Source organism: Sorex fumeus, unplaced genomic scaffold (assembly GCF_029834395.1).
Source record: "Sorex fumeus unplaced genomic scaffold, SorFum_2.1 ptg000098l, whole genome shotgun sequence".
Lineage (NCBI taxonomy): Eukaryota > Metazoa > Chordata > Mammalia > Eulipotyphla > Soricidae > Sorex > Sorex fumeus.
Window position 1 is genome coordinate 59,306,401 of NW_026606155.1, and position 17,739 is coordinate 59,324,139.

At 40.3% G+C, this 17,739-nt stretch overlaps 1 protein-coding gene across 2 annotated transcripts in view; it reads right to left on the bottom strand.

The window, feature by feature from the left end:
• Positions 1–17,739, bottom strand: part of BRMS1L (BRMS1 like transcriptional repressor) — a 53,275-nt gene that overhangs the window by 9,492 nt on the left and 26,044 nt on the right. For both annotated transcript variants that reach the window (XM_056133384.1, XM_056133385.1), the window contains exons 5-6: positions 1,310–1,406; positions 199–282 (exon numbers count right to left, since the gene is read on the bottom strand). In XM_056133384.1, coding sequence (XP_055989359.1) covers positions 199–282; positions 1,310–1,406 — 181 coding nt within the window. The remainder of the gene's footprint in view (positions 1–198; positions 283–1,309; positions 1,407–17,739) is intronic.

The window sequence follows — 17,739 nt, forward strand, 5'->3', positions numbered from 1 at the left end:
TCATGACTAATTTTCTTCTCTTACTCCTCAGAATCTAAACTACACCCTTTTGCCTTTAATTAGTTTTAGAAATAATTTTTTGCTTACTATGGGATGATACAAACAAAATCTGTGTGCCAATTAAGAGCTACAAAGGAATACACAATACAAAATTTTGTGAGAGCAAAACAGAAAGCCTAAAAACTTTGAAAAGGATATCTGAAACAACGACTGGCTTCTTTTTGTCAGGACTGAATGGATCCTTTCTCTTTTTTCTTGACTGAAGTTCATCATTCCACAGCTCTGGCAAGTAAATAAAATTAAATGTTAGAGTATTTATGGGAAGTGAAGGGAAGTAAAAGGGTATATGTATGTATATATGTACATATTTACATATACATGCATATCATTCATGGTAGCGAGATTTCATAGGCAACTATTTGTGTATACACATACACATATGTATCACCAATTCATGAATAGCTATATATCTAAAGTTTTCTTCTTCATGAAAGTAAAACTCAACTTTACACTTAATGACTAATACCAATAAACCTATGTCAGACACTTCACTTTGCTCTATTTGTTTGCTTTTGTTTCAGGGGGAAAAACTTAGAGCCATACCTGTTGGTGCTGGGGGGGTTGGTGTGGTCCACTCCCAGCTCTGTGCTTGGAGGTCATTCCTGGTGGTACCAGAATGGAACCAGGGTAGGCTGCTTCCCTTGCATGCTCTTTTACCCCTGTTTTATTTCTCTGTCTTTGTCAGGGACTTTATTAAATAGAAATAACAAGTATTTTCTCATCTTCAAACCTATCTCTGAGATGTTTAGTGTTAAAAAATAATTTGCAAGAATTATGACAGTTCCCTGATAGAAACCCCTTCCATAATCCTCCATGAGAAAGCAAATTTTATATTGATCTAATTCTAATGTTTTCTGTTTCTGAAACAAAAAGCTGACTCTGTTTCATTTTTATCCATTTACCCTAGTCTGTGTGGTACCAAAAAATTATTTATTCCTTTGTGTACATGAGAAACTTTCAAGACTCAAAGGGAAATAACATATGCAGTGGTTATCTTCCATTTCTATATTAATTATATTATTATTACTCTCCTAGGATACTCTTTTCATTGTTCCTGTTACACTTCTATGTAATTTCTTTTATATGTCCATTTTCTAACTTTCTGAAGTGTGAGTTCAAATCAAACAACAATAACAGTTCTATCAAATTAGAATGCTCAACCTTACATTAAAAGACAACAATGCTGTAACTCACAACAGCAAATCAAAAATTCAGAATAACTTAAACACAATCACATCATTCACATTACCCGATGTAATATCAATGCTGTGCCTATCTTCTTCAAGTCTTCTTATCTTCTCTTCGAGTTCACTCTGGACTGTATCATATAACAAAAGCTTTTCACTCTAAAGAAAAAACAAATGGATTATACATAAATAGAGAGGAAAATATTGGCCTTTCTTAACCAAGAGTATTAAGTAACTTCTTCTTCAAGTACCTTAACATACAGTATTTATTTGTTTGCTTTTTAAGATTCAACTTAAGAGTTTTAGAGATGAAATGTCAAATGTTGTATGATATTTAGGAAACTAAAAAATATATAATCTAATTATCCAGCAAACTATATGCAAGTATGTTAAGAATGTCTAAGTTTAAATGTAGGAAGAACTAAGTATTTACTTTCTAAATACCCAAGGATGTAGCCCAGTGAGTATAATACTAAATCTTACCGGTAGCTGCACAATGGTAGGGCATTTGCCTTACACGCGGCCAACATGGCCGACCCGAGTTCAATTCCTCTGCCCCTCTCGGAGAGCCCGGCAAGCTACCGAGAGTATCTCGCCCGCACGGCAGAGCCTGGCAAGCTCCCCGTGACGTATTCGATATGCCAGACACAGTAACAACAAAGTCTCCAATGGAGACGTTACTGGGCCCGCTCGAGCAAAATCGACGATCAACGGGAGGGCCTTTACTTTACTTTTTTACTTTACCGGTAGCTGAAGTTCTAGTGTTTATAGATTATTAAAATAATGGATACTGTTGCAGGCATAAGGCAGTGAGTTGGATCCTAGCACTGCCTTATAGGCCAAGTGCAATCCTGGCAGCTTTTTGTGATCCTCAGTCTCAGAAACAAGTACATGTGTGACCCTCAGTGAGCAAGACTACCAACATGTGGGTGAAAACAACTAGAATAGTATGCGACCCCAAGCAAGCTCTACAACCAAATGTGTCGCCCCAATCATCCCAACAGCAACAACAGAGGGAAAGGGAAATACTTTTTAAGAATAAGGGAAAAACACTGGTGGAGGGATGGGTATCTGATCATTGTATAATCGAAACCCAAGCACAAAAAATTGTAAATCTACAACTGTACCTCATGGTGTTTCACTAATAAAAAAAAAAAAGAATAAGGGAAAAAAAGCAAAAGAAGGGAGGCCAAAGCAACAGTACAGAGGATAAGAAGCTTGCTCTGCATGTGGCCAACCCAAGTGTGATCTCCAGTATATCCCATACGGTCACCTGTGTGATCTCCATATATATCCCATACGGTCACCTGAGAATGGCCAGGAGTGATTCTTGAGTGCAAAGCTGGGAGTAATTCCTGAGCATTGCCTGAGGTGGACTAAAAATAACGAAGTTCCACTTGTCACCATAATGAAGAACCTGTCCTAAAGATCTATGTTACATTTAATAAAATGCATATTTTCTCACTTGAACAATAATCAGTTGTTTATTGTTTTATTCCTCACTTGTATCTCAGTATAATATTAAAATAGACATAAAAACAGAAAGAGAAGGATTTATGTATGTTTTAGAATCACTTAAAATAATCCAGTTAAAATCAAGATCATTAAATTATGGATTAATTATATCCAAATTTTTCAACTCTAGCAAGACTAAATGCCTTCCATAAAAGACACAGGACACATTTTACAGGCCAGACAGAATTCATGTTTACTAATTCCACTTCATTATTCTTTTATGTAACACAGTACCCATTATTTTAATATCTGTAAACACTAGAACTTCAGCTATGGGTAAGATTTAGTATTATACACATGCTCCTGAAATAGTATTATAAACCAATGGTAAATCAGCATAATTTGATTTAAAAACATAAAATAAAGCCATAAAACATGCATAAAGTATAATACATAGATTCATTATATTTAGGATTTTAGACAGACTCCCAAGCCAGCTATCACATGCTATTATCTAGTAAGAATCTTAGGCTGCTCAGATAGAGCTGTATCTAACCATTGATAGAGGCTTTGGGGATACATTAGGTATAATTTCTTGTGGAAGACGCAGGCCACATCCATTGTAGGCATCATTCCAGTGTCAATCTTGAAGTTCTTTCTTGACATTTTGAAATTTAGAGTTTACACATGCTTCAACAGCCCCTGAGTCACAGGGAAGAGACAGTTTTTGTCATGTGGCAAGTCATGAGCTAGAGAGAAAAAGGCAAGTAAAAGAAGTCTGAAGCTTAATCTCCTAGAGAAAAGCATCCTTTTTTAGTGAACAGAGGGAATCCTATGTTGATGTGGTTCTTCTGGAATCCTTCAGATCTGGAGGTTACCAAGACCATACTCCACAGTGTTCAGGAGACACCAGGGCCATCCCTGCTAGGGATCAAATCTAGGGAATAGCACATGCAAGGCACACTTCTAGAGCTTTAATTTAGCTCTCTCACTCTTGAAAAATTATCTTGTTGCAAGCTAACCTCTATGCTTACTTCGTTTCACTTGTCTGCTGCCTTTGGTCAAGTCTTATGAGATAGTCCAGCCTTAATACTTGGAAATGTTATGTATCAGGAAGAGAGCAGCACTCCATCGAACAATCAAAACAATGTGACAGAGCCAGGAAGAGGCTCAGAGGTTCAAGCACATGAACCTAACAAGTAACATCTTTTAGAACAGTAATCTTGGGTGGAGGTGGGTGTGGGAAAGGGTATCCCATGTGGTCCCCCAAGTACCACCAGTAGTGATTCCTGAGTGCAATGCCAGAAGTTACCTACCCCTGAGTACTGCCAAGTGTGGCCTAAAACACCACGGAAAATTAAAAAAAAAAAAGAAATCCTGTGAAATTCTGGCTATGATCTTTAATTTTTTTAATGGCTATAAATCTTTTTAAAAAGTGTTCTACACTGAAATAAAAAATAGAATAGAATTTAAAAGGTCAGAAACAGATCCTGACTTCAGCAAACTTTAATCTTTGATAAAGCCTTCTTTGCAAATCACCTAGAAATCTGACCAAATAAATGACAATAAGAATAATGAGTTTACCACAAGAAGAAAACATCCAACACCATCAAAAAATGGGGCGACGAAATGAACAGAAACTTTCTCTAAGAAGAAATCCGAATGGCAAAAAAGCACATGAGAAAATGCTCTACATCATTAATCATCAGCGAGATGCAAACCAAAACCATAATGAGATACCATCTCATACCTCAGAGATTGGCCCACATCCAAAAGAACAAAAGCAACTGATGCTGGCGCGAATGTGGCGAGAAAGGGACCCTCCTTCACTGTTGGTGGGAATGCCGACTGGTTCAGCCCTTTTGGAAAACAGTATGGATGATTCTCAAAAAATTAGAAATTGAGCTCCCATTTGACCCAGCAATACCACTCCTGGGAATATATCCCAGAGAGGCAAAAAAGTATAGTAGAAGTGACATCTGCACTTGTTTGTTCATTGCAGCACTCTTTACAATAGCCAGAATCTGGAAAAAACCTGAGTGCCCAAGAACAGATGACTGATTAAAGAAACTTTGGTACATCTACACAATGGAGTACTATGTAGCTGTTAGAAAAGATGAAGTCATGAAATTTACATACAAGTGGTACTACATGGAAAGTATGATGCTAAGCGAAATGAGTCAGAAAGAGAGGGATAGACATAAAAAGATTGCATTCATCTGGGGGACATAAAGTAACAAAATAGGAGATTAAAACCCAAGAATAGCTGAGATCAGTACCAGGAGGATTACTCCATGGCTTAGAGGCCAGCCGGGCATTCCAGGGAAAAGGGCAGCTCAGATAGAGAAGGGGGTACCAAATAAAGGATATTTGGAGGATCCTCCCAGGAGGGGAGATGCAGGTTGAAAGTAGACTATGGTCTGAACATGATTGCCACTCAATGCCTCTTTTGCAGACCACAACACCCAAACGGAGAGAGAGAACAAAAGTGAATGCCCTGCCACAGAGGCAAGGTGGGATGAGGGGATGGGAGTGGGAGGGATACTGGGATCCATGGTGGTGGAAAATGGGTACTGGTGGAGGGATGGGTATTTGATCATTGTATAATCGAAATCCAAGCACAAAAATTTGTAAATTTACAACTGTACCTCATGGTGTTTCACTAATAAAAGTTAAAAAATAAATAAATAAATGTTTAAAAAAAGAATGCGTTTAACTACATAAAACAAAAATTTAAGATTGTCTTACACATAGGAATAAATGGGCTAGAGTTAAATTTGCTAAATGAAAACTAAAAGAAAATGAAGATTTGATGTTTAAACGGAAAAGGAAAAATAGACTTGATATAAAATCTTTAACTGTTATAAAATAAGAGTAGGGTGAAGGATGTGACTCAAGTAGTAGAACACATGCATACCTTGTGTGCGGCCTGGATTCTCTCCCGAGCACTACATGCCCTTCCCCAACCCTGCTGGGAATGGCCTAGTTACTCCATAGGGCCCGCAAATAAAAACAAAATAAAAATAATTGAAAAAAATAATAAAAGACAGTTAAGTATACATATTAGGCAGTATGATAGTCCTTATGGCATTAAATAAACATTATAAATCAATAAGGAAAATGTAAACAATGCCCATTTTTTGACCCAATTTCGATTCCTCTGTCCCTCCTGGAGAACCCAGCAAGCTACCAAGAGTATCCCACCCACACAGCAGAACCTGGCAAGCTCCATTATGTATTTGATATGCCAAAAACACTAGCAACAAGTCTCACGATGGAGACGGTACTGGTGACTGCTCGAGCAAATCCATGAACAACGGAAGGACATATGTAAGAGGTATAAAAGAGGACCAGAGAGAAAGTACAGCGGGCAGTAGCCAACCCATGTTCAATCCACAGCATCCCTTCTGGTCCCTCAAGTGCCACCTAGAGTGATTACTAAATGCAAAGCCAGGAATAAACAATGTAGATGTGAGCCCAAACCACACACATTCACCCAAAAAAAAAGAGAGAGAAGAAAATACACACACATACACAAATTTAAAATGTGCATATCCAGCACCATTTTTCACCAAAGTTTTTTTTATTCAATTATAATTTACAATGCTGACTGCTGTTGAGTATATAAACAAGTTCAAAACTTTGGAAAATAATTTTTAAAAAATTAATGAGGCCCTTAATAATAATCTTTTATCTGTTACTTATACATTGAAGATTTTATACTAGGAAAAAACCCTCCACCAAAATTGTATATGAAAGGATGCTCGTAACAGGAACACTAAACAACACACATGATGGGGAACAAAGTAAAATCGTCTAATAGGGTACTGGCTACATAAATTTTTACATATGCATATTGTTGCTTAGTAGACACTAAAAAACAAAAAATGAGTATAAAGACAAAGAAATAAAACTTTAATACCCATATTAAAAAGAATATCCATATACACAGAAAAAGAACTAGATGTTATAAAAAATAAATAGAAGACATATGTATTCTTGGAAAGTAAATATAACAGAAAGGCAATATTCAGCAAAGAGTAGGAGAGAAAGTTGAACAATTTTGTAAAAGGAACAAAAGAAAAAAGAAAAATCAAAAATATAAGAAATTTCTAAGATCTTGAAAGTTTCTGCATCCAATAAGAATTTCAAAAAAAAAACAAGAAATGATGAAGAAGAAAACATTAAAGAAACAATCTGGCACTCCAGAGTTACGCTGCGGGCGCCCACAAAACCCCCACCTTCCCTCTGCACAGCTGGGTCTGTCTGCACGCCCCCTATCCTGTCCTGCCCAGTGCTCCAGATCGCCTGCCTCCCTGACAGCTCCCTGAGGGCACCACCGGAGTTCCTCCGTGGGCGCCCACCCAGCCTACGCCTTCCCTCTGCCCAGGCCCTTTGGCCCAGGTCTGTGGACTAGCATTAGGAGGGGCTGGGGGTGTGGCCTTCACTGTATGGGTGTGGCCTACTCAAAAGTGGACGTGGACTTCTGTGTGGCAGCCGCAGCTGCAGTTATAGTTCCCACACCCAGCACTCTCAACTCACATCCCAATCTTCATCACCTAACGCTGTGGAAAAAGTCTTGTTGCCTCAAACACAATATGACAATAATCCACCTGACTACTCTAATTCCAACCAAAGAACATTGTACGCAACAAGCTGTACAAGCCCAATATAAAAGAGCACCTCCTCCAATGCTTCACTAGAGACCTATCACAAGCCACAGAATAACATCTGAGAGGAAGGACTTATTCTAGAAGGGGAGAAGGGTGACCACCATCAACTGACCTTATTTAGAATCCTTTCCCACAATAAGAGGGAAGAGTGCTAATGAACTTGAAGGTTTTACGTCTATACAGCCACAAAAACATGAGGAAACAGAGCAAATCTCCACTATGAGAAGAGGACCAAGAAAAGAGTCCCTAATCCCAACAGGGGTTACCCACAAATACAATCTCTCCAATAAAGAATCCCGAGATGAAATGCTGAGGATGTTCAAGGAACTCAAAGAATCAATGAAGCAGACATCCAGAAAAGTAAAGGAAGAAATGAAAGAAACAGTGGAACGGATAGTCGAGAAATTACAGGAAGAAATGAGAGCAGAAATAGGCAAGCTACAGAAAGAAGTGTCACAAATAAAGCATTCAGTAGATGAAATTAAAAACTCAGTGGGTGCCCTCAGCATTAGAATAACTACAGCTGAAGACAGAATTAGTGAGCTTCAATATGAGCAAAGGAAATCGTACAGACAACAAATAATGGGAAAAGACCTCAAGATAGGTCTAAGGTGAATCAGAGAACTTGGGGATGGCTCCAAGAGGAATAACATTAGAATCATCAGAGTACCAGAAGGAAAGGGAGGCAACTACAATGATAAAACCACAGTTAAAGAAATCATTGCTGAAAATCCCCAGAATTAGAGATAGTAGGCATCCAGATCCAAGGAGCCAGAAGGGTGCCAGCTAAGAGAGACCCTAATAAAAATACTCCAAGGCATATCATAGTCAGAATGATGGATGCCGTGGATAGAGACACAATACTGCAAGCAGCAAGGTCAAAGAAGTAAATCACATACAAAGGAGCACCCCTTAGATTTACAGCAGACCTATCAGAGGAAACCCTCCAAGCCTGAACACAATGGTGGGATTCAGTGAAAAAAATCAATGAAATGAACGCCTCACCAAGAATACTTTATCCAGCTAAACTCTCACTCAAACTTGATGGAACGATACACCATTTTGTAGGTAAACAACAACTCAGGAACTTCATGGACTCAAAACCAAACCTAAAAGAAAGACTAAAAGGGCTCCTGTATTTCAAGAAGGAAAACACCCATAAGCACAACAAATCCTTACAGAAAGATGGCACAAAACCCCAGGACAATAATCTTTCTCAATGTCAATGGTCTAAATGCAACAATTAGGCAAGGCCTCTCTGATTCCTGATTGAACAGTTTAAAGGTCATGATCCCCGAGACTCAGAAACAAATCTTGAAACCCAGTGGCTTTTGGCAGAAATGCATGTGGACCTCACAGTAGGTTACTGTTGTGGGGCCATTTCAGGGGGGAAAGGGTGTTGTCCCTGTACCTGATCTCCATAGGTGGCTTGGTGGATGCCATCTTCCAGAGGCCATTGGGCAGTTAGGTTTGGGCCCAAAGTGACAAGACACGCGGGGTCTCACAGGATGGGGGTGGAGCCGGCTCTTTCCTCCCCATCCCAACAAGACCCGGAGTCACTGCCCATGAACGGCCTCTCTGGCTCCTGATCAAGCTACTTAATGGCCATGATCTCAGAGACTCAGAAACAAATCTCAAAACCCAATGGCTTTTGGCAGAAATGCGTCCAGCCCCTGCAATAGGTTACCGGCGCTGGGCCACCCCAGGTGGGAATAGGTTTCGTGCCTTGGCCTGATCCCCCTGGCGGCCTAGTGGCCACCAACCTCCAGAGGCCACTGGATAGTTAGGTTTGGGCCCTCAGTGGTGAGACACATGGGACCTCATGTTGGAGCAGGCCCTTTCCTCCCCATTCCAATGAAACCCCGAGTCGCCGCCCATGAATGGCCTCTCTGGCTCCTGATCAAGCTTCTTAATGGCCGTGATCCCAGAGACTTAGAAACAAATCTTGAAACCTAGTGGCTTTTGGCAGAAATGCATCCAGACCATGCAGTAGATTGCTGTAGCCGGGCTATGCTAGGGGGGAAAGGGTGCTGTCTCTCCCTATGCCTGCTCCCCCTTGGTGGCTCAGTGGCCGCCATCCACCAGAGGCCATTGGACAGTCAGGTTTGGGCCGGCAAAGGATGCAGGTGGAGCTGGCCCTTTCCTCCCCGTCCCAACGAGACCCCGAGTCGCCACCCACAAAAGGCCTCTCTGGCTCCTGATCAAGCTGCTTAATGCCCATGATCCCAGAGACTCAGGAACAAATCTTGGAACCTAGCAGGTTCTGGCAAGAAATCCCTCCAGATTTAATTGTTGAAATTTCGGAATTTCAAAATAGCGTGGCCACTACTGCAGCCACATGGCATCATATGTTATTCATAACCAGTAATAGAAAACAAATTGTCTACTGTTGCCTTTTCAGCAGATCTGAGTGTTGGAGTAAAATCCCAAATAATAATGGTGGGTGTGGTGTCAAAATGTTGAGTGTGATCAAACTCTAGAGAAAGTAATTTGGAAATCATCTGTCCCACAGGTAGGGGGAGGGTATGAGATGGGGGTATACTGGAGATTTTGGTGGTGGATAGTGGGCACTGGTGAAGGTACGGGTGTTTCATTGTATGACTGAGACTTAAACCCAAAAGCTTTGTAACTGCTCTCACGGCGATTCAATAAATAAAATTAAAAAAATGAAAAAAAAAAAGTAAGGCGGAGTTCATGCACAATTCAATCGGCCTGATCTGTGGTTGAATAAATAGCATATTCCTACATAAAAAAATGCACCAATCAAAAAAAAAATGCACCAATCAAGAGACACAGAGTGGCAAAATGGATCCAGAAAGTGAAACCAACATTCTGCTGCCTACAAGAAATACATCTGAACAGTCAAAGCAAACACAGACTCAAAGTTAAAGGATGGAAAATAATTCTGCAAGCAAACAACTCCGTCAAAAAGCTGGAGTGGCCATACTAGTATCCGACAACATAGATTTCAGGTTGAAAAAGATTAGAAGGGACAGCAAAGGCCATTTTCTATTTATCAAGGGATATGTACAAAAGGAAGAAATCACACTCTTAAATGTATATGCACCTAATGAGCTAAATACCTAAAACAACTGCTAACAGATTTTAAGAAGGACATTGCCAGCAAAACAATATTAGTCAGAGACTTCAATATTGCCTTATCACCTCTGGATAGATCAACAAGAACAAAACTCAGCAAGGAAACACTGGATTTGAAGGAAGAAATAGAAGAGAGAGGGTTAACAGACCTATACAGGGTTAGGTAAGAAAGAAAGAATACACAATCTTTTCCAGTGCACACAGAACATTTTCTAAAATAGGCCACATGCTGGGTCACAAAACATACCTCAATAGAATCAGGAAGATAGAAAGTGCGTCAAGTATCTTTTCAAATCACAATGTGCTTAAGATAGAAGCAAATCACACAAAGACACCAAGAAACAAATCAAACACCTGGAAATTAAACAACTCAATGTTGAACAATGAGTGGGTCAGGAAGGAAGTCAAGGAAGAAATCAAAAGATACCTGAAAACAAATGAGAATGAAGACATGAGCAACCAGAACCCATGGGACACAGCTAAAGCTGTGTTAAGGGGAAATTTTATAGCTTTGCAAGCATTCCTCAGGAAGAAAGAAAGGGCCTACATAGATAATTTGACTTCACAGCTCAAGATCTTAGAAAAAGATCAACAGAAGGAACCCAACTTGGCTGAAGGAAAGAAATAATAAAACGTAGAGCAGAAATTAACGATGTGAAAACCCAAAAAAAAATCCGAAAGGTGAATGAAACCAAGAGCTAGTTCTTTGAGAAAATAAACAAGATTGATAAACTAGTAGCAAGACTCACAAAGAAAGAGAGAGAGAAAACCCTAATAAACCGAATCAGAAATGAAAAAGGGGGATATCACAACAGAAATCAATGAAATTCAAAAGATCATCAGAGACTACTTTGAGAGTCTGTATGCCACAAAACAAGAGAACCTAGAAGAAATGGATAAATTCCTGGATTCCTATGATCTCCCAAAACTGAGTCAAGAAGACTTGGAATACCTGAATAGACCCATTCATATCAAGGAAGTCGAAACCATAATCAAAAGTCTTCCCAAAAACAAAAGCCCAGGCCCAGATGGATTCACTAGCAAATTGTTCCAAACATTTAAAGAAGACCTGTTGCCAGTTCTCCTCAAGCTTTTCCAGGAAACTGAAAAAGCAGGAACTCTCCCAAACAGTTTCTATAAGGCACATATCTCCCTAATACCAAAAACAAACAAAGACACCACTAACAAAGAAAATTACAGGCCAATATCTCTGATGAACATGGATGTAAAGATCCTCAACAAAATATTAGCAAATAGAATCCAACAACTCATCAAAAAGATCATACACCATGACCAAGTGGGATTCATCCCAGGGATGCAACGATGGTTTGACATTCGGAATTCAATCAACATAATACATCATATCAACAAAAGTAAAGATAAAAGTCATATGATCATATCAATAGATGCAGAGAAAGCATCTGACAAGATCCAACATAGTTTATGATGAAAACTCTCACCAATATGGGCTTAGAAGGAACTTTCCTCAAGATAGTCAAAGCCATCTACGACCAATGGCAAGTATTATCCTCAATGAAGAAAAACTAAAGGGCTTTCCCTCTAAAATCAGGGACAAGACAAGGATACCCACTCTCACCACTTCTGTTTAATATAGTACTGAGAGTACTTGCAATAGCAGTTAGACAAGAAAAAGATATTAAGGGCATCCAGATAGAAAAAGAAGAAATCAAGCTCCCACTCTTTGCAGATGATATGGTACTATATCTAGAGAATCCTAAAGCCTCTATCAAGAAACTCCTAGAAACTCCTAGAAATAGACTTATACAATAAAGTCACAGGCTATAAAATCAATACCCAAAAATCTGTGGCCTTCCCATACGCAAATAATGAGACAGAGGAAAGAGACAAGAAAAAAGCAATCCTGTTCACAATTGTGCCCCAGAATATCAATTACCTTGGAATCTGCCTAACTAAAGAGGTAAAGGCCCTCTACAAAGAAAACTACAAAACGCTACTCAACAAAATAAAAGAGGACATGAGGAAATGGAAACATATCCCCTGCTCATAGATAGGAAGAATTAACACTGTCAAAATGGCAATACTCCCCAAGGCACTATACAGATTCAATGTGATCCCTATAAGGATAGCCATGAAATTCTTCAAAGAAATGGATGAAGCACTCCTAAAATACATTTGAAACAATAAATGCTCACGAATAGCTAAAGCAATTCTTGGAAAAAGATGATGAGAGGCATCACCCTCCCCAACCTCAAAATCTACTACAAAGCAGTAACAATTAAAATATCATGGTACTGAAGCAAAGGCAGAGCTGCAGACCAATGGAACAGGGTGGAATATCCCTACATACAACCCCAAATGTATGAACATCTAATCTTTGATGAGGGAGCAAGAAATATGAAGTGGAGCAAGGAAAGCCTCTCTAACAAATGGTGCTGGCATACCTGGACAACCACATGCAAAAAAATTGGCTTAGACCTCAACTTAACACCATGCACAAAGTCAGATCAAAATGGATTAAAAACCTCAACATCAAACCAGAATCCATAAGGTACATTAAAGAAAAGGTCAGCAAAACCCTCCACAATATTAAGTCTAACGGTATCTTCAAAGATGACAAGCCACTGACCAATGAAGTGGAAACAGAGATAAACAAATGGGACTATTTTAAACTAAGAAGCTTCTGCACTGCAAAAGATACAGTGACCAAAATACAAAGACAAGCTACAGAATGGGAAAGGATATTCAGCCAAATCCCATCCGATAAGGGGATGATATCAAGGATATACAAAGCACTGGCTGAACTCCACAAGAAGAAAACATTAAAAACCCCATTAAAAAATGAGGTGATGAAATGAACAGAAACTTTGTCAAAGAAGAAATCCTAATGGCTAAAAGGCACATGAGAAAATGCTCTACCTCACTAATCATCAGGAAGATGCAGATCAAAACAACAATGAGATATCATCTTACACCACAGAGACTGGCCCACATCCAAAAGAACAAAAGCAACCAGTGTTGGTGTGGATGTGGCGAGAAAGGGACCGTCCATCACTGCTGGTGGGAATGCTGACTGGTTCAGCTCTTTTGGAAAATAGTATGGACAATCCTCAAAAAATTAGAAATTGAGCTTCCATTTGACCCAGCAATACCACTCCTGGGAATATATCCTGGAGAGGCAAAAAAGTATAATCAAAATGACATCTGCACTTGTATGTTCATTGCAGCACTGTTCATAATAGCCAAATTCTGGAAAAAACCTGAGTGCCCAAGAACAGAGGACTGGTTAAAGAAACTTTGGTACATCTACAGAATGGAATACCACACAGCTGATAGAAATGATGAAGCCATGAAATTTGCAAACAAGTGGTTCTACATGGAAAGTATCATACTAAGTGAAATGAGCAAGAAAGAGAGGGACAGACATAGAAAAACTGCACTCATCTGGGGAACATAAAGTAACAGAATGGGAGACAAACACCCAAGAATAGTTGAGATAAGTACCAGGAGGTCTGCTCCACAGCTTGGAAGCTGGCAGCACTTGCTGGGGGAAAAGGCAGCTCAGATAGAGAAGGGAACACCAAATAAAAGATGTTTGGAAGATTCATTAAGGATGCGAGATGCGTGCTGAAGTAGACATAGACTGAACACAATGGCCACTCAATACCTCTATTGCAAACCACAACACCCTAAAGGAAAGAGAGAGCAAAAGGGAATGCCCTGCCACAGAGGTGGGCGGGGTGGGCGTAATGGGGGGTAGGCGGAAGGGCTACTGGGTTAATTTGTGGTGGAGAATGGGCACTGGTGGAGGGATGGGTACTTAATCATTGTATAACTGAAACCCAAGCACGAAAGTTTGTAAGTCTACAACTATACCTCATGGTGTTTTACTAAAAGAGAAATTAAATTTAAAAAAAAAATACACATTATGGGGGTATGGTGCCGCCAGCAGGTAACTTGTACCTGTGAGGCGAGTGCATCAGCAGCCTAATGGCACTATCAGGCTTTCAGATACCCCAAAATTGCTGCTGTGCCTTTGGCCAGACCCCAAAAACTTGGGGTAAAATTTACCAAGAAAGTAAACGGCTAAAAGTTAGGTATGTGGGAGACCACCCACAAACCACCTCTGGCTCAGCTATATAATTGGAGGCATGGCCTCTCTGATTCCTGATTGAACTGCTTAACAGCCATGATCCCAGAGACTCAGAAATGAATCTCGGAACCCAAAGTCTTTTGGCAGAAATGCGTCTTGTTCGTGTAGTAGGTTACTGGCGCTGGGCCACTCCAGGTGGGAATAGGTTTTGTGCCTTGGCCTGTTCCCCCTGGCGGCCCAGTGACTGCCATCCTCCAAAGGCCACTGGACAGTCAGGTTTGGACCTGCAGTGACAAGACATGCGGGGCCTCAGCAGATGGGGGTGGAACTGACCCTTTCCTCCCCATCCCAACGAGATCCCGAGTCGTTGCCTACAAATGGCTCTCTGGCTCCTGATCAAGCTGATTAACGGCCATGATCCCAGAGACTCAGAAACAAATCTTGAAACCCAGTGGTTTTTGGCAGAAATGCATCTGGACCTCATACAAGGTGGCTGCCACCTCAGAGCTTATTGGAAAGCCAGGTATGAGCCACCAGTGACTGGGAAACTGCAGTCTCATGGGAAGAGGGGCAGTACCGGCTTGTCCTTCATGCTCTTACAAGGTCATGAGTTGCCCCTCACGAACAGATCTCCGGCACGGCCATGGCTCCAGAGGCAAAAGGACTTAATCCAGAGCCCGGCAGCTTGCGGCAGAAAAGTGAATGGACCATGTGTTAAAGTACAGTGCCATGCCTTCCCGGGAGGGAAAAGGTGTTGCTCCCTTCCACCTTCCCCACCCTCCCAGCAGCAAGGTGGCCACTGCCTCAGAGCTTATAGAAAAGCCAGGTCTGAGCCAGTGGTGATGGGGCAACTGCAGTCTCATGGGAAGGGGGGTGGTACCGGCTCGTCCTTCACACCCTACCGAGGTCACGAGTTACCCCCCACGAGCGGCTCTCTGGCAGAGCCATAACACCAGACACACAAAAACCAATCTCGTAATTATTTGACTCTTTACAGTCACTGTCCTCCCATTGTTCATCGATTTTCTCGAGCAGGTCCAGTAACGTCTCCATTGGAGACTTTGTTGTTACTGTGTTTGGCATATCGAATATATCACGGGTAGCTTGCCAGGCTCTGCTGTGTGGGCAAGATACTCTCAGTAGCTTGCCGGGCTCTCCGAGAGGGGCGGAGGAATCGAACTCGAGTCTGCCATGTTGGCTGCATGCAAGGCAAATGCCCTACCGCTGTGCTATCGCTCCAAATCCAAAATCGTGGCCGCATGACATTATATGATTCTCATAACCAGCTATAGAAAACAAAGTATTTCACAATGCCTTTTCAGCAATTCTGATTGTTGAAATTCTAAATAATGGTGCATCTTTTGTCAGAATAATGAATGTAATCAATGTAGAGAAGAGTTAAGTAGAAATCATCTGCCTCACAGGCTTTTGGAAGGGTGGAAGGGGGGTATATTGGAGTCCTTGGTGGTAAAAAATGAGTACTGGTAAAGGGAAAGGTGTGTGATCATTGTATGACCGAGACTTAAACCTGAAAGCTTTGTAACTTTTCCCACAGTGATTCAATAAATAAATATAAGGAAAAAAATACACATTATATACCAAAAAAAATGAAACAATCTAAGAAACTTAACAGAAATAAAGATGTTTCCCTATACAAAGTTCCTCTGAGTATTCATCACAATGAATGAAAAGATACCCATACTAAGGTATATCATCTTGCTATTCCACAGCATTAAGAATATAGAAAAGTTCTATGTATTCAAGGACAGCACAGACCACATACAAAGATAAAAATCAAAAGAGGTTTCTCATGCCAGCAGAAAAGTTAGAAGGCATGGTTAGGACATCCTCAATTCTAAGGAAACACTGTCACTTAGAATTCCCTAATAAAAGAGAGTCAAGATGTTTTGTGACATGAACTTTATGAAACATTCAAAATTTATTTTTGGGGCTGGAGCAATAGTACAGCGGGTAGGGCATTTGCCTTGCACATGGCCAACCCGGGGTTTGATTCCCAGCATCCCATATTGTCCCCTGAGCACTGCCAGGGGTAATTCCTGAGCACAGAGCCAGGAGTAACCCCTGTGCATCGCTGGGTGTGACCCAAAAAGCAAAAATAAAATAAAATAAAATGTATTTTAAAGTCCAATAAATCTTTTTTTTAAAATCCAATAAATCTTTGACATTCCCATCTTTTGCTGATAATTCCTCCCCTTGAACAAGTTGCTGAACTTAACAACTCATATCTAACCAATAGGATTTGACCGAAATCTAAGTCATAAAAAATACTGTTATTTCTGTCTTGTTCTCTAAAACTAATCACGGTAGCAAAAGACAGGCACCAGGTGATGAAGGCTCAGTCAGATACTGGAGAGGCCAGGCCTAATAGACCAAGATTTTCAAACCAAATTCCCCATGAAGACAAGAGTTGCAGTTGGACCAGAAACATCTGAGGGTATAGCAGACTAGAAGAAGCAAGGGGACTTGAGGTGGGTGGGCTGCTATGAGGATGAAAGGTTAAAGAAGAAAATAGAATTGATGAAACATCAATCGATCAATGATGTATATGATCACTTAGAAAATAGCATTTAGAGAGCTTTCATAGATCTTCCAAAATCTCTAGGAAGAACAGAGAAAACAAAAAGATAGGCAAACAAAATTTGAATTGTTAACTATAAGGTTAAACAAAATGGTTATATAAGAAGGAAAGCCTAAGCATAGAAAAACTCTTGCCTTGGTGACAAAAAAAAAAAATGGGGGCTGAAGTGATAGTACAGCTGGTAAGGCATTTTTGCCTTCCACGTGGCCAACCCGAGTTTTAGCCCCACCAATACATATGACTCTCACAGGCCACCAGGAGTAATCCCTGTGCACAGGGCAACTCGGTAATCAGTAGCATTGAGTACTACTGGATAAAGCCAAAATATAAACAAAAAAAGAGACATGACAATTTTAGAATAGGGTCATGGAAACTAATCTGGAATCCTCAACTTCCACAACAGAAAACAATGTATAAAACTTGTATTACTCAAAAATATAAAAGCAAATTCCAGAAGCAAATTCCAAATGTCAAAAAAGTTGGATAACTGCCACCGAGATATAAAATTTACAAATGGGAGAAGACTGCTGCTTATCACAACAGGCCTGTACCTTCATAAATATATATACATATCAGGCCCTGAAAATAAATTTT